Source organism: Pelodiscus sinensis, chromosome 4 (genome assembly GCF_049634645.1).
Source record: "Pelodiscus sinensis isolate JC-2024 chromosome 4, ASM4963464v1, whole genome shotgun sequence".
In the NCBI taxonomy this organism is placed as follows: domain Eukaryota; kingdom Metazoa; phylum Chordata; order Testudines; family Trionychidae; genus Pelodiscus; species Pelodiscus sinensis.
In genome coordinates, this window is record NC_134714.1 from 123,421,320 (window position 1) to 123,434,011 (window position 12,692).

The 12,692-nt window shown below is 47.3% G+C and overlaps 1 protein-coding gene across 2 annotated transcripts in view; it reads right to left on the reverse strand.

Annotated features, from left to right (window-relative positions):
* Positions 1-3,198: 3,198 nt before the first annotated feature.
* The window catches only part of MRPL21 (mitochondrial ribosomal protein L21), a 35,193-nt gene continuing 25,699 nt past the window's right edge, over positions 3,199-12,692 (reverse strand). Inside the window, exons 5-7 of one of the 2 annotated variants that reach the window (XM_075928336.1) lie at positions 11,763-11,815; positions 4,427-4,643; positions 3,199-3,340 (exon numbers count right to left, since the gene is read on the reverse strand). In XM_075928336.1, coding sequence (XP_075784451.1) covers positions 4,460-4,643; positions 11,763-11,815 — 237 coding nt within the window. In that variant the 3' untranslated portion in view covers positions 3,199-3,340; positions 4,427-4,459. The remainder of the gene's footprint in view (positions 3,341-4,426; positions 4,644-11,762; positions 11,816-12,692) is intronic. The other variant, XM_075928337.1, reaches the window with a different exon arrangement.

A 12,692-nucleotide genomic window follows, 5' to 3' on the forward strand; every position in this document is an offset into this window, starting at 1 on the left:
GGGGCTTTAAGAAAGACACCAAAAACTGCTCTGACCAATGCAGCTATGCCAACTTAGCTCGCAGTGTAGATGCAGCTATGACAATGGACAAATGGAGCTACCATTGTATAGGGAAGTGGTGTTCCTAAACCACCAGAAAAAAAACCTTCTATTAGTGTTGGATGCATCTACACCAGTGATGGGCAACCAAGACTAGTAAGTGGGCCACAAGTGGCCCTCCACTGATGGGCAACCTGCAGCCCACTGGGATTCCACTTGCGGTCCACGCATGCACCCCCTTTATGGCCCCTTCCCCCACATGCCTCTCATATACTTGGGCACCGGAGCCCCGCACTTCCCACTCCCTCCCTCGCCTGATTTGCGCTCCATCCCCACTCCTCCCAGAGCTTGAACAGCTGCCAACAGCTGATTTGCAGCATTCCAGCTGGGGGGGAGGGGGAGGTGCAGGGATGGGGCATGAATCAGGTGATTCATGGTGCTCTGAAAGTGCTGGGAGGGGGTGGAGTAGGAAGTGCAGGACTCCTGTACCCTAGTGCTTGAGAGGCGCATGTGGAAAGGGGACAGCCAGGGGATCTGCAGGCCACAGATGGAATCTGGAATTTGAGGTTGCCTGCCAGTGATCTACACAAAGAGGCTATGCTGGCATAGCTACACTGGTACAGTCTTTGTAGTGCAGAGGTAATTCTATTTCCTGCACCACTTAGTGATCCTTCATAGGCTCCTATTCAAATGATTCCTTGATCCAACTCTGCTTAGCTGGTAAGCCCTGATAGGCTTACACCACAAGTACCCAACCATATTGATAATGTTATTATGGCACAGGGTGGTAGAGAACCAGATGGATTTGTAAATGAGATATCAGGCCCTCTTCAGCACCCTTTCTTCAGGCTTCATCTCTGCCACTTTGAAAGGGTTATTGTTTTCCCTATGAAGTGCTGAGCAAGGGGCATTTTTTACTTGATGTAGTAACTGCAGGGAATCTGACAGCTCCTCTGACAATGTGCTGAAAGATCTAAGAAAAGCAGTTCTTTCTCTCATCACAGTGAGTGCTGCTCCTTATGTCTCAGAGCCACAGAACTGTTCCAGCAAACTGATTGAATTGTTGGAGTGTGCACGTCTGATCAAGAAAGGAGTCCTAAAACCAGCAGGAAAACGTGGCACAGAGGCTAAAAGGAAGTACACAGTGAGGACAGCACCTGTGATTTCTAAGCAAGCTATTTCAGTTGCAAGCATTTGTAAACAACACAAGCTTTGTAGATTTACAGACATGAATGGGGAACCATGAAAGTCATATTAAAGTAACATAGTTTACAACCTAAAGGCATCTCAAATGAGAAGTAAAAAAAAATGTTATCCTTTTGTTACTGCTGTTTATATTCCAGAAGTGCCCAGAGATCCCAGCTGAGATTGCTCCCTCTGTACTAAGCGCTGGGCACTCACGGTACAGTTAATCTCCACCCCAAAGGTCTTACAATCTACAAAGAGAAGGGGTGGACAAAAGGAAATTGTATCCCCGGACGCTGATGGGGAATGAAGCACGGATAAATTAAACTCCTTACCTGAGGTCACACAGGAAGTCTGTGGCAGTCAGGAACTGAATGCAAATCTCTGGAATCCATTCAGTGCCTTAGCTAAAAGGCCATCTATCTACACTTCCTTACATTATTATGTGTAAGTAATGCCTAGGAGTCCCAGTCAAACTCAGGAACAAGGGTCCCACAGGGGCAGATGCTGTACATTCACAGAGCAAAAGGAGAGGCCCTGTCCCAAAGAGCTTATAGACCCTGCTTCTCTGTTTTTAAATGGTAGTGCCACCAGCTGTTAAGAGAATCCTGAACTTGGCTAAAAGAATATTTTCAAAAACTGCAGGGATCTGTCATTTCTAAGGCTATTGATGTAACTTCTGCTAATGGGTTGGGACTCTGAACGGCTTTTTAGAAATAATCAGGCCTCTTGGTTCACCTTTAAGAGGATTAAGTCCTCAGCGGCATTGCCTCTTGCTAATCATTAATACAGATTTGCACTGATTGGCCCCATCATGAAGCACATGCCAAGTCCCGCAATCACCAGGTTCAGCTTTCCCTCCTCCCCCATGTTTGTTATGTACCAAACTGCAGCACCGTTATTCTCCCGGGCTGTAGAACTGTGGGGATCATATCATACTGTTCTTGTTGTGAGCTCACAAGGAATGGAACAGCACCGATTGTGTTATGAGGAGAGGGAGGAAACACAAGCTATGCACTTCATAGCTACTGGCCTGATTGTAGGGTTCATTTATGTTCATGCACTAGACCCCATCCAGCAAAGCACTGAAGCATGTTAATACTATGCACAGGAGCAGTCTTACTAAAATGTATGGGGCTATTAACATGCTTAAATGCATTGTTGGATCAAGGCCTAAGCTGCAAGACGGTGATGTTACATGGCTTTTCTCTTTGACACCTTTAAAACTCTGTCCATTTTAAAAGCTGAGGTGAGCATTTGCTTTCATTTTTTCCCATACCAGCCGTCTACTTATGACAGTGCTGAGGGGAGCACAGGAAAAGGTAAACTGGTCTGGAATCAAGCATCTTGTCAATGATCCTTGGATCCTGAATTTCAGAAGGAATTGGTTACAAATCAACACCATTAAAGTTAATGAGTAGTCCTGTGGCACTGTAGGGTGTGTCTACACTGCACCCTTAAACTCAAAATAAGGTATGCAATTTGAGCTATGCAAATTGCGTAGCTTATTTCGAGTTAATTTCAAAATAGCTTATTTCATAATTTGGTGCTGACTACACAGTGCCAAATTTTGAAATAAATGGCTATTCCAAAACATTCCTTAATCCTCGTGGAACAAGGTTTACAGGGATGTCAGAATAGCGAGCCCGTTTATTTCAAAATAACGGGCTAGTTCAAAAGATGCAGAATAGACATACTCTTAGAGACTAACAAATATTATACCATGAGCTTTCGTGGGTAAAACCCACTTCATTCGATGAGTTGGAGTGAAGGCTTCACGAAAGCTCATGATCTAATATATTTATAATTAGTCTCTAAGATGCCACAGGACTGCTTGTTGTTTTTAAAAGTTACAGGCTAATATGGCTACCCCTCTGAGACTTTTCATCATTAAAGCTGAAATTGTATTTTAACAAAAAAAGTTTCATTGTTAAAAAAGTAGAAATAGGTTTCCATAACAGACAAAAAAAAAGCCCAAGATTTTATTTGCTTTATTTCTATATTTCCCTAAAGCAGTAAAAATATACCTAGCTCTACTAGACCACAATCAATCATGACAAACAGGGAACAATTTCTATGGTGTTTATCCGGAGCACAGTTTGTGGCTGCACGATAACTGAAAAAGAATGAAAGAAGAAAAATTAAGATCACACATTAAAGTATCTTATACACTAAGGCCTGGATTTTAAAGGTATTTAGGCACAGTTGCCATAGTGCCTAACTGATTTAGGAGCCTAAATATTTTAAAATGAGATTTCAATATCTGAATCCCATCAACCATCATAAATGAGACCTAAGCCAGTTGAGGACAGCAATGCCAAAATACCTTTAAAAATCTGCTCTAGAAGGCTTTTGCAGATGCAGTTATGCTGATGAAGGGTCGGATAAAGTATGATCTGTGACCCACACTGCAGTGCTAACAAAAGTCTCACATGTAGACTCTTACACTGAAACAACAGTGCTTTTACCAGCACAGCGTATGTCACTTAAAGGGCTAGAGTGAACTCCACCAGTAACAGTGCAGTTTTGTTGGTATCATTACATAGATACAAATATACTGGCAAAGCCATCTCATGTAGACAGAGTGTGAAGGTGTGAGCAGCTCTGTGACAGCATGTCAGGTTTTACTTCTCCCTGGTATTTCTACCACACTGTTTTTTCCTGCTGATAATTCAGGAAGAAACTCTAGCACTGCCTCATTTTCAGAGTAAATCAAGGCCTAGTTCAAGATGCTGGTAAGACTTGCTCGCATCTGTGGATAAATATGCAAGACTAGAGGCCGGGGAGGAGAACAGCAACACTTCCTTGTGCTGAAAACAGAATTTTAAACAGTCTTTTTGCTAACGAGTGTCAGATGGTGGAGGAAGGAAATGGGGTCACTTTGCTCAGCACTCTCAGGACTTGAGTACCATGCCCATGTTGCTGTGTTGTGAGCCATCAGGGCACTCCTCAGACACTTCGGACCATGCCGGTGTCCGTGCTGTGAGCCAGAAGGGCAGTGTGTATGCAGCCCATAACCCTGTGCTGCGTGTCAGCAGAGCATTCCTGTGGGCATTGCGTACCATGCCCATGTCTGTGCCCTGAGCTGCAAGGGCACTGTGCAGTGGGACCGTGTCCTGGTGCTCTGTGCTGGGAGGGCACTAGGTACTGAGCCCACGTCCCTGCACCATCAGGGCACTCCTGTGGGCATTGCGTCCCATACCCGTGTCCGCCTCAGCTGCACGGACAGTACGTGTCACTGGGCTGTGAGTTGCGAGGGCGTTCGGTGGCTCTGGGCCATGAAGGCAGTGGGATGTGACGGTGCTGTAGTCTTACTTTTTTTCTTTTGGTAATTGTGCCTTTTCCAAAATTTCATGTTAATTTTTGGCCAAGATTCTGTTTTTTCGATAACTGTGGCTTCCACCCGAACAAGATCTTTCCTAAGAAAGAAAGAAACACAGCGTAACTAATTACATCCCCCTCTAACCAATGGGCAGGCTCCCTGGAAGAGTATCTCAAAGTAATGCATCTTTCCGACAAAATCCAGTCTCGTGGAAACTGCAAGGTCCCCAGCAGTGAGTAAATCCATCTCAGCAGTGCTCACTTACAGACTTTGCACTGAAGACACACAGAATTGCCTATGCACCTCTTATCAGGTAAGTGCCACGCTAGTCTGTAGAGCAGCACTTCTCTGCCTCTCTGGGAGAGAGCTAGAAATGTCCGATGCTGGTAGAAGTCTGAAACAACACTCGGAGCTGGCAATCCCAAAGTCCCAGTGCTGGGAATGCCTGCAATCGAGCCTAATGCACCTGGTGCTTTTAAAAAACTCTGTGTTTTCCCTTTGGCTTAAAGTACAATAAACCTTCAATCCTGGGCTCAGCCTGGTTTGGCTGCTCTCCCATAGAACCCTGTGTTGGAGCAAACACTGGCATTGGGATTTATAGACTGATGGACACATTCGTCCAGTGTGACTCAGCTGAGTAGTCCTAGAAAAGACAATGGACTGTTCACCTGAGTAAGAGGAGAAGGATTTGATCCTCTTTTTCTAACAATGTAACTAATAGAGCATAGCTCTCTGACAAGCAGTGTGGTCATTTCACCTCTTTTCCCTCCCAACCTTTGCCTGCCATGTCTGTTTACTCCTGGGGTTAGTCCAGTCATACATTCAGGACTTCATGCTCTCCTACCTCCAGGGGATCTCTCACAGAAGCTTGTGGGAGGCTTTCCAAGAGATTACTAATGGAAGATTATGGCCTTAAATGCCTTGATTCTGTAACCTCTTGCCATAGTCAACATAGCCCAGTGATAAAACCTTTCCCATCCTCCCTTCTCTGTGAAAGGTATCCAGGGCAGAATGATTCTAAAAGCTCCCATCTCACATGGGTGAGCATGCATGGCATTCTCTCACCACGTGGCAGCGACTCAGCGTGCACGCACACATGAAACACGGCACTGGGCAATAGCGCTCACATGCATCCTTGGACTCTGGAAGCTACTGAGAGAAGAATGTTAGATAAAGGCCACTAGGTTATTCCCTTTTGGAAGAGCACCCTGGAATCTTTAACCATCATCTGCTGGAGAGGCAGACAGAAAGGATGGCAATGTAAGGTCCACACAAAAGAACGAGCCACCTGCCTGAGCAACTGCCCTGCCCTCTCCTAACCAATCTGCCTCATTTGTGGACAGGAAACCCAGTCCAGTGTGTCGAGAGGTTCTGGTTGTAATGAATGCTAGTGGTGGAAGATGCACTCTCACAATAGCTTGTTGCAAAACAACATTAAAAACTCATTATTGTGCTCCTTTCTCCACGGGAGGACACTTAAAGCACATCTTCCAGGCAAATGACTCTGTCTGTCCTTAAGCGGGGAAAAAGCCCTCCAATAAAATAATGAAGGGGCCAAAGGCTTTGAAACATTTACCATCAGGATTAGTGTTTAACTTTGGGGAATACAATATTTATAAGAGATTGAATTCTTAGGCTGAGCTGTGTGTGTGTCTTTCTCTATATGTGTATTCAGCAGCCAGTCACAGGGCACGAATACAATTTAATACAGGCAGTCCCTGGGTTACGTGGATCCGACTTACGTCGGATCCCTACATACGAACGGGGCTTTTCTCTCCACGGAGGACGCGGGCGGCAGGACCGCCGAGACGCGCCGCGGTCCCGCCGCCCGCGTCCTCCATGGCAAGAAAAGCCGCTCCGCGTCTCCCTGGTCTGCTGGGGGAGGCCCCCCAGCAGACCAGGGAGATGCGGAGCAAAGCCGTGGAGGACGCGGGCGGTGGGACCGCGGCGCGTCTCGGCGGTCCCGCGTCTCCCTGGTCTGCTGGGGGGGGGGAGCAGCTAGTGTGCTTCCCACCCCCCCCCCCCCAGCAGACCAGGCTTTTCTCGCCGATGCCTGGGGTAGAGCAGCTGGGGTGCTGCTGGGTTGGTCCCACAGCGCCGAGGTGCGGCGCTACTGGACAAACCCAGCAGCACCCCAGCTGCTCTGCCCCAGGCATCCCCAAGTCAGCCGCTGCTGAAACTGACCAGCGGCTGACTACAGGAAGCCCAAGGCAGAGTTGCTCTGCCCCGGGCTTCCTGGAATCAGCCGCTGATCAGTTTCAGCAGCAGCTGACTTGGGGACACCTGGGACAGAGCAGCTGGGGTGCTGCCGGGTTGGTCCCTGCAGTGCCGAGGTCAGTCCCAGGTCAGCTGCTCTGTCCCAAGCCTCCAGATTAAGCCGCTGTTGAAACTGATCAGCAGCTGATTCCAGGAAGCCCGGGGCAGAGCAACTCTCCTCGGGCTTCCTGTAGTCAGCCGCTGGTCATTTTCAGCAGCGGCTGAATCTGGATGCCAGTTCCGACTTACATACAAATTCAACTTAAGAACAAACCTACAGTCCCTATCTTGTACGTAACCCGGGGACTGCCTGTATACATGGTTAATGGATACATGGGAAGGAGCTACAGAGTGTGACCCAGTGAAAGGATGCGCTCTACAGCTGGCACAATGGTAGCCCGATGGGTCTGCAGGTGCACATAACAGCAGTGCTAGAAAAGGAACCAGGTAAGGCAAAGAAAAGCGGGGCCTGGGGGTATTTTATACAAAGGTCTATTAAGGAGTTCTTCTTCCTGACCCCTGTGCCCACTGAAGCCAGCGAGAGGGTAGACACCCACTTGTCTCACCAGTGCAGGAGTAGATTCTGGGCATGTGTGCAAGCCTACTCACTAGCACTAACAACTGTGCTGTGGAATCACAGAGAAATAATCAACACTCTGAAGGCAAGATCAGTGAGGACAGAGTGATTCAAGCAATATAATCTGTGGGCTGTTTTAAGCAAATGGTAGTCGGGGGTTTAAGCACTGCAGTTATTGGCTGCAAGCCACAAAAAGTATGAAAAACAAGAGTGAGAAGGATGGGAAAGCTGGCCCAGAATTGAGCCTTTAGTTAGTGGTGGACCCGGTGTCCTAGTTCACAAGAGCCTCTTTTATTTTCACCCAGAGGGGTTACACTAGGGAAATAGCTACACAAACCTATGTAGAGAATTCCCTCCTCTAGGTGCTGGATACATACTGTCCTACAGTCATGTGTACAGTGCAACAGTGACACACAGACAAACAGACCTTTCAAAAAGCTATTTTTGAGCTTGTGCAGGTGCCAAGAAGCAACTTCTGCCTGCAAGTCAAGATTCAAAGCTATGTGTCCGAAGCGGGGCATCTGCCTACAGTGTGAATTTTGCCCTCTGTTGAATCAGTCATTAGGACTGAATGACTCAGGAAGGGCCTCTCGCTCTCGGTAGGAATCTGTACAGCGTGGAGCCAAAGGGAGGGTCTTACTCTTGAACCAAGGCCTCTTGACACTACAGCAATTAAATAATAGCGTATTACACTTCGCAGCTGTTAGCATTCTGCAATCGCAGAGTGAACTTTTGGGCCCCCTGAACTGCATGGTAAACTCCCACTGACTTGAGTGGGGCCAGCATTTCCACATTAGGCTCCACTAATGAGGAAGATGAATTCATGCTATAACTTCCTTTGTCCAAGTTGAAGTGAAAGTGACTGTTACTAAATAATGACTATAACCCGTGCAGAGGACAGCCCGTAAGAATCAAGGTGCTTACGGGTGACAATCTTTACATCACTCCCAGGAGCCTCTCTCCTGATAGGAGGCAGGTGAACCTCAACATGGCTTTTTTGGGGGAAGAGGAAGTGCAGCCCCCACTGGCGTAGGCAGACTGAAACACTTGGGTGGGCCCTGATTTAGGGTAGACAGGCAACAACAGAAGGGTGGGGGCAGGAGTCATCTAGGCCACCTCTCCCCACCCTCCAGAGGGCAAGAGACGCTCTGTCCAGGAGCCCTGGAAAAATGGGGTATGTGAAGAAAAGTGCATTTCCACCTGTGTTGTCCCTCCGCCCAGCACTCCAGCCAGGTGTGGGGGCTTGCCCGATCTGACCAGCACTCCCACTAGGGAGCAGGGTCAGGGCATAGCGTCTTGTCCCGTTCTGCCCACCCGGTGCACCTGCTGCGGGGTGGAGACGAGGCTCAGTCTTGCTGCGGGGTCTTGTCCCACCCTGGTGCTCCAGCTGAGGAGTGGGTGTTGGGGGCCTGCAAGCCTCCATTCGTCAATCCCGCTCCCTGGCAAGAGCGCTGGGTGCGGAGAAAGTGCAGGTAGAGGTGCACTTTTCTTCACCCCTCGTCCCACCTGGCCCAATCCTTTCTCCCCAGCTGAACCCCCACAACCTGACCTCTATTCCCAGCAAGAGCACCAGAAAGATTGAGCATAGCAAGCACTGGGGCAGGCGCAGAGCTGGAATGGGGATGGACCTGGATAATAAGTGGGTGGGCCACGGCCAACGCAGGCCCACCTGTGACTATGCCACTAGTGGCACCGCACCATCTGGCAACCAGGGGTTTGTAGTCTCAGCCAAATTGGGCAAGCCGACAAGGAGAAGCCTTGTGCAAAATAGCTGGCTACGTTAATGGAAAGAAATCTGATCAACAGCATTAGAGTAAGCTGAGCTCTTCGCCTAACACATGAACCACTGAGGACGCCATGTCCCCTTTACTTCGAGCTGAATTACCTTAGGGTGTTGCAATGGTTCATAGTTTAAACACCGCACTGGAAAGCAGTGAAAATGCTGCTACAATATCTGGGTCACAATCATTCTGCATTACAGCTTTGGAGTGCACAATACTGTACAAGTTATCAAGCTAAGAAAAGGACAGCTGCATATCACTTAACACTGCTTTTGCATACAAACCTTGGACAATAAGTGGTTGCAAAGAACAAGGCAGACCACCAACCTAGTGCTTGCTATGGGCTACTGAGAGAGATACAACATTTTGTGTTGTTTGAAGATGTTAAAGATGTGTCATCTTGGGAGGTATCTGATTTCTGCAAAAAATTAAAATGACCATCTGTCTAAAACAGAACATGCCTCCTAGTCTGATCAGGGAACACAGCTGAAAGGGACGGAGCTCCGCCGACACTCACTCAGATATTCACTGATGTGTTGGTTTTGAAGCCAATGGAAAACAAAAAGTCTTTGTATTAATCCAAGCTGTTATCTATCCTCCAACACACTTGTGGCTTAAGGAGAAGGGAATGATGCATAAATACTACAGCCCACACCATCCCCAATAGGCTGTGCTCTATTGTCCTTAGTCTCAGACCATAGTGGTGGGCAGGTTGTACATCTGTCAGATTCCCCAAAGCCTTAATAGACAGGTTGAGATACCCTCCCCCCCTTATTTTACACCCCTAGGCCTTTCCTCTCCTCCACTATGTTTAACTCATTCTAACCAAATGTTGAAATGCAACAGTTTGCTCTGCAGCTGGTTACATTGCCAGAGTCTCTCCGCTTCTGAGGTGCTTACAGGGAAGCCCTGTATTGCCATGTGTGCCGAAAGGCTAGTACACAAATACAGGTTTGCCAGGGTACTGTCATGCTGGCAGTTAATTAGCTTCATTTAGGCACTGAGCAGAAAGCTCCGCATTGGTAGAGGAATGTTCCTTTAAATGGTGCCAAAAACATGGCTTGTTGGAGGTGACTCACCACTTACTGCAATGAAAGCTCCGATTTTGCAAAGTATTACGTTTCTAGCCCTGCTGGTTATTTATTTTTGGCAAAATTTTCCCCCAGATGTGAACGCTGGTTTAATTCCTCTGTTGGTAGCCGTGCTTGGAGCCCAGAGTGCACAAGGCTCTTGTGAGCCCCAGTGTTTCAGGTCTAAAATGCTGGCAGCCACGGAAGCCTTATCTACTCTAGGGCTCCCACTGCTGCTAGCATTTCTGCAGCTGAGCGGATGCTAGTGACTGTGCAAATGTTTTACAGCTGATCCCTAGGGCAGACAAGGATACCGCTGTACAGAAAACTGCCAAGCCAAGACCAGAATGTGATTCAATGCAGCGTTGCACTGCTGCTCCTGTCCATTCATTTCACTGAGGTGCTAAGGCTAGAGCCTAACATGGTCATACCACACATCAGCATCAACTATTTCACTGCTGGTCAATGTAGCTGATGAGACTTGGATAGGAGCAGGAAGGAAGCTGGTTGGGAGGCACGGAACCTGAGAGCAGCTGCAGGGCGGGAAGTAGGCAGAGCAGAAATGAAGCGACACAAAGTCCAGGTCTATGCTACATGCTTTGCCAGCACAGCTGTGCTGGTCAGTGCTGTGATTTGTGACCCCGCATAGCTGTTCCAGCAACAGCCCCAAGTATGGTCACAGCTTATACTGGCCAAACCATGCTTTTTCTGGTGTATCTGATTTCACTGGGCGGAATGGAATAAACTATCCCAGCACAGCTGCAGTTTTGCCAGTACAGATTACCACCCACTGTAGCAGTGCCGGGCTGGTATAATCTGTCTGAAAAGCTAGACCAGCAAATCATTCCTTGACTAAATCTGGCCCAGGACGGGACAGGAAAGGTGAGTAACTCCAATAGGAAGGGTATTTACCCAATACGTGATGCTGAATATGACAATAAAGCACTTAAATAACAACAGAAAGTGCGGTTACTACAAACCATTCGCAATCTCTGTGCAAAGCAATCTGTGACATCAGGCAGAGTTCTGCTGGAGTGGAGGAATGTACCTAGTCTGATTTCCTGCGCATGGGCCATAATTAAAAATGCGATTTGGCCCTGTCCACAGAACAATTTTGCCTCCCCTGCTTAGCACATTCTGCCCAGAGAAGCTCCACCCGCATATTTTTACATTAAAACATTTGAAGTGAAAAAATACGGCTGTCATATTAGGAGTAAAATGCCTCTGTGCTGCCCCCACCAGCAGGCTCAGAATAGAACAGGATTCACTGTCTCATCCCATTAATACATTACAGCTTTGTTCAACCCTTAACTTCTTTGGTTTATGTTACTAGAAGAGGGGATTTAGTTCTAGGATCAAATGAGAGTCACAGATTTAGGGGCCTAATATTCCTTTGATGTGTGCACCTAATTCCCCACCAATGCTACATTACACATGGGCAACCCCAACATGTTGCACAGACTTCTCGTATGCCCCTAGCCCTGGCAGGGCTGGATCTTGAAAACATTTATTCTAAAGTGTGTCTTTCTTACCCCAGAAGCGGCCTTCCAATTAGCGTGAAGTCATCAGCACCAACCATCAAAACCTGGGGAAGATTAAATTATGCACTTAGGTCATTAGCCAATGCTCACAATCTAATTTGAAACAATATTATCAAAACCTGACAAATATCCTAGAGGGCTGGGTGATTTGTATTTTAATGAGCTTAAGCAGCCTCAGGCTGCTGCTGAGAAAGAGCTACCAGCCAAGAAATACACCCATTCAATACATGCTCTCCCAGGCAAGGGCCAGATCTGTTCTGCCAGAGCGTATTTTACAAACACTCTGCACACTAATCAGAGGCCTTTGGTTCTATATGCATTTGTAAGACCGTGGAACAACGTTTCCTCTAATATTTTCCATCCATGTGCAGAATAAATACTTTATGTGCACTGCGGCACATGCAAACGTGCACCACCAGTCCAAACAAAAAAACCTCACTGTGGGCGCCCTGCTAATCAGCTGGCTGGCATTTGAAACTCTCCTGAGCAGCTGCACAGGCACACTGTTTACAGGGAACACTGCAGGGGAAGATAAAGGCAGAGAAGGCTGTAAAGACACTGAATTTCTAAGATCTTCATGCCAAAGTCTGTGAACAGTCGTTGCTGTGATTACTGGAGTTTTACAGCAGTTGCTATGCCCTCATTAGGGAAACAACATTTTTATTATTATTCTCCCGGCACACTCATATGGGTAATACACAAATAGATGTTTAGGGTACACTCACGTCACGTACTAGTCCTTTGGTGCAGGGGAACTGAAATTGCCTTCAGTCAAGACTAGAAAGTATTTAAAACACATACGGTTTTTATAGCCTATTTCTTCTCTCCATTCACTGTACTGCAGCAGTTAACAAGCAATGCACACATGATAATTGGGGCTTTTGATTTTTGGTTCAGATAGACATTTGTCAGCAAAAACCT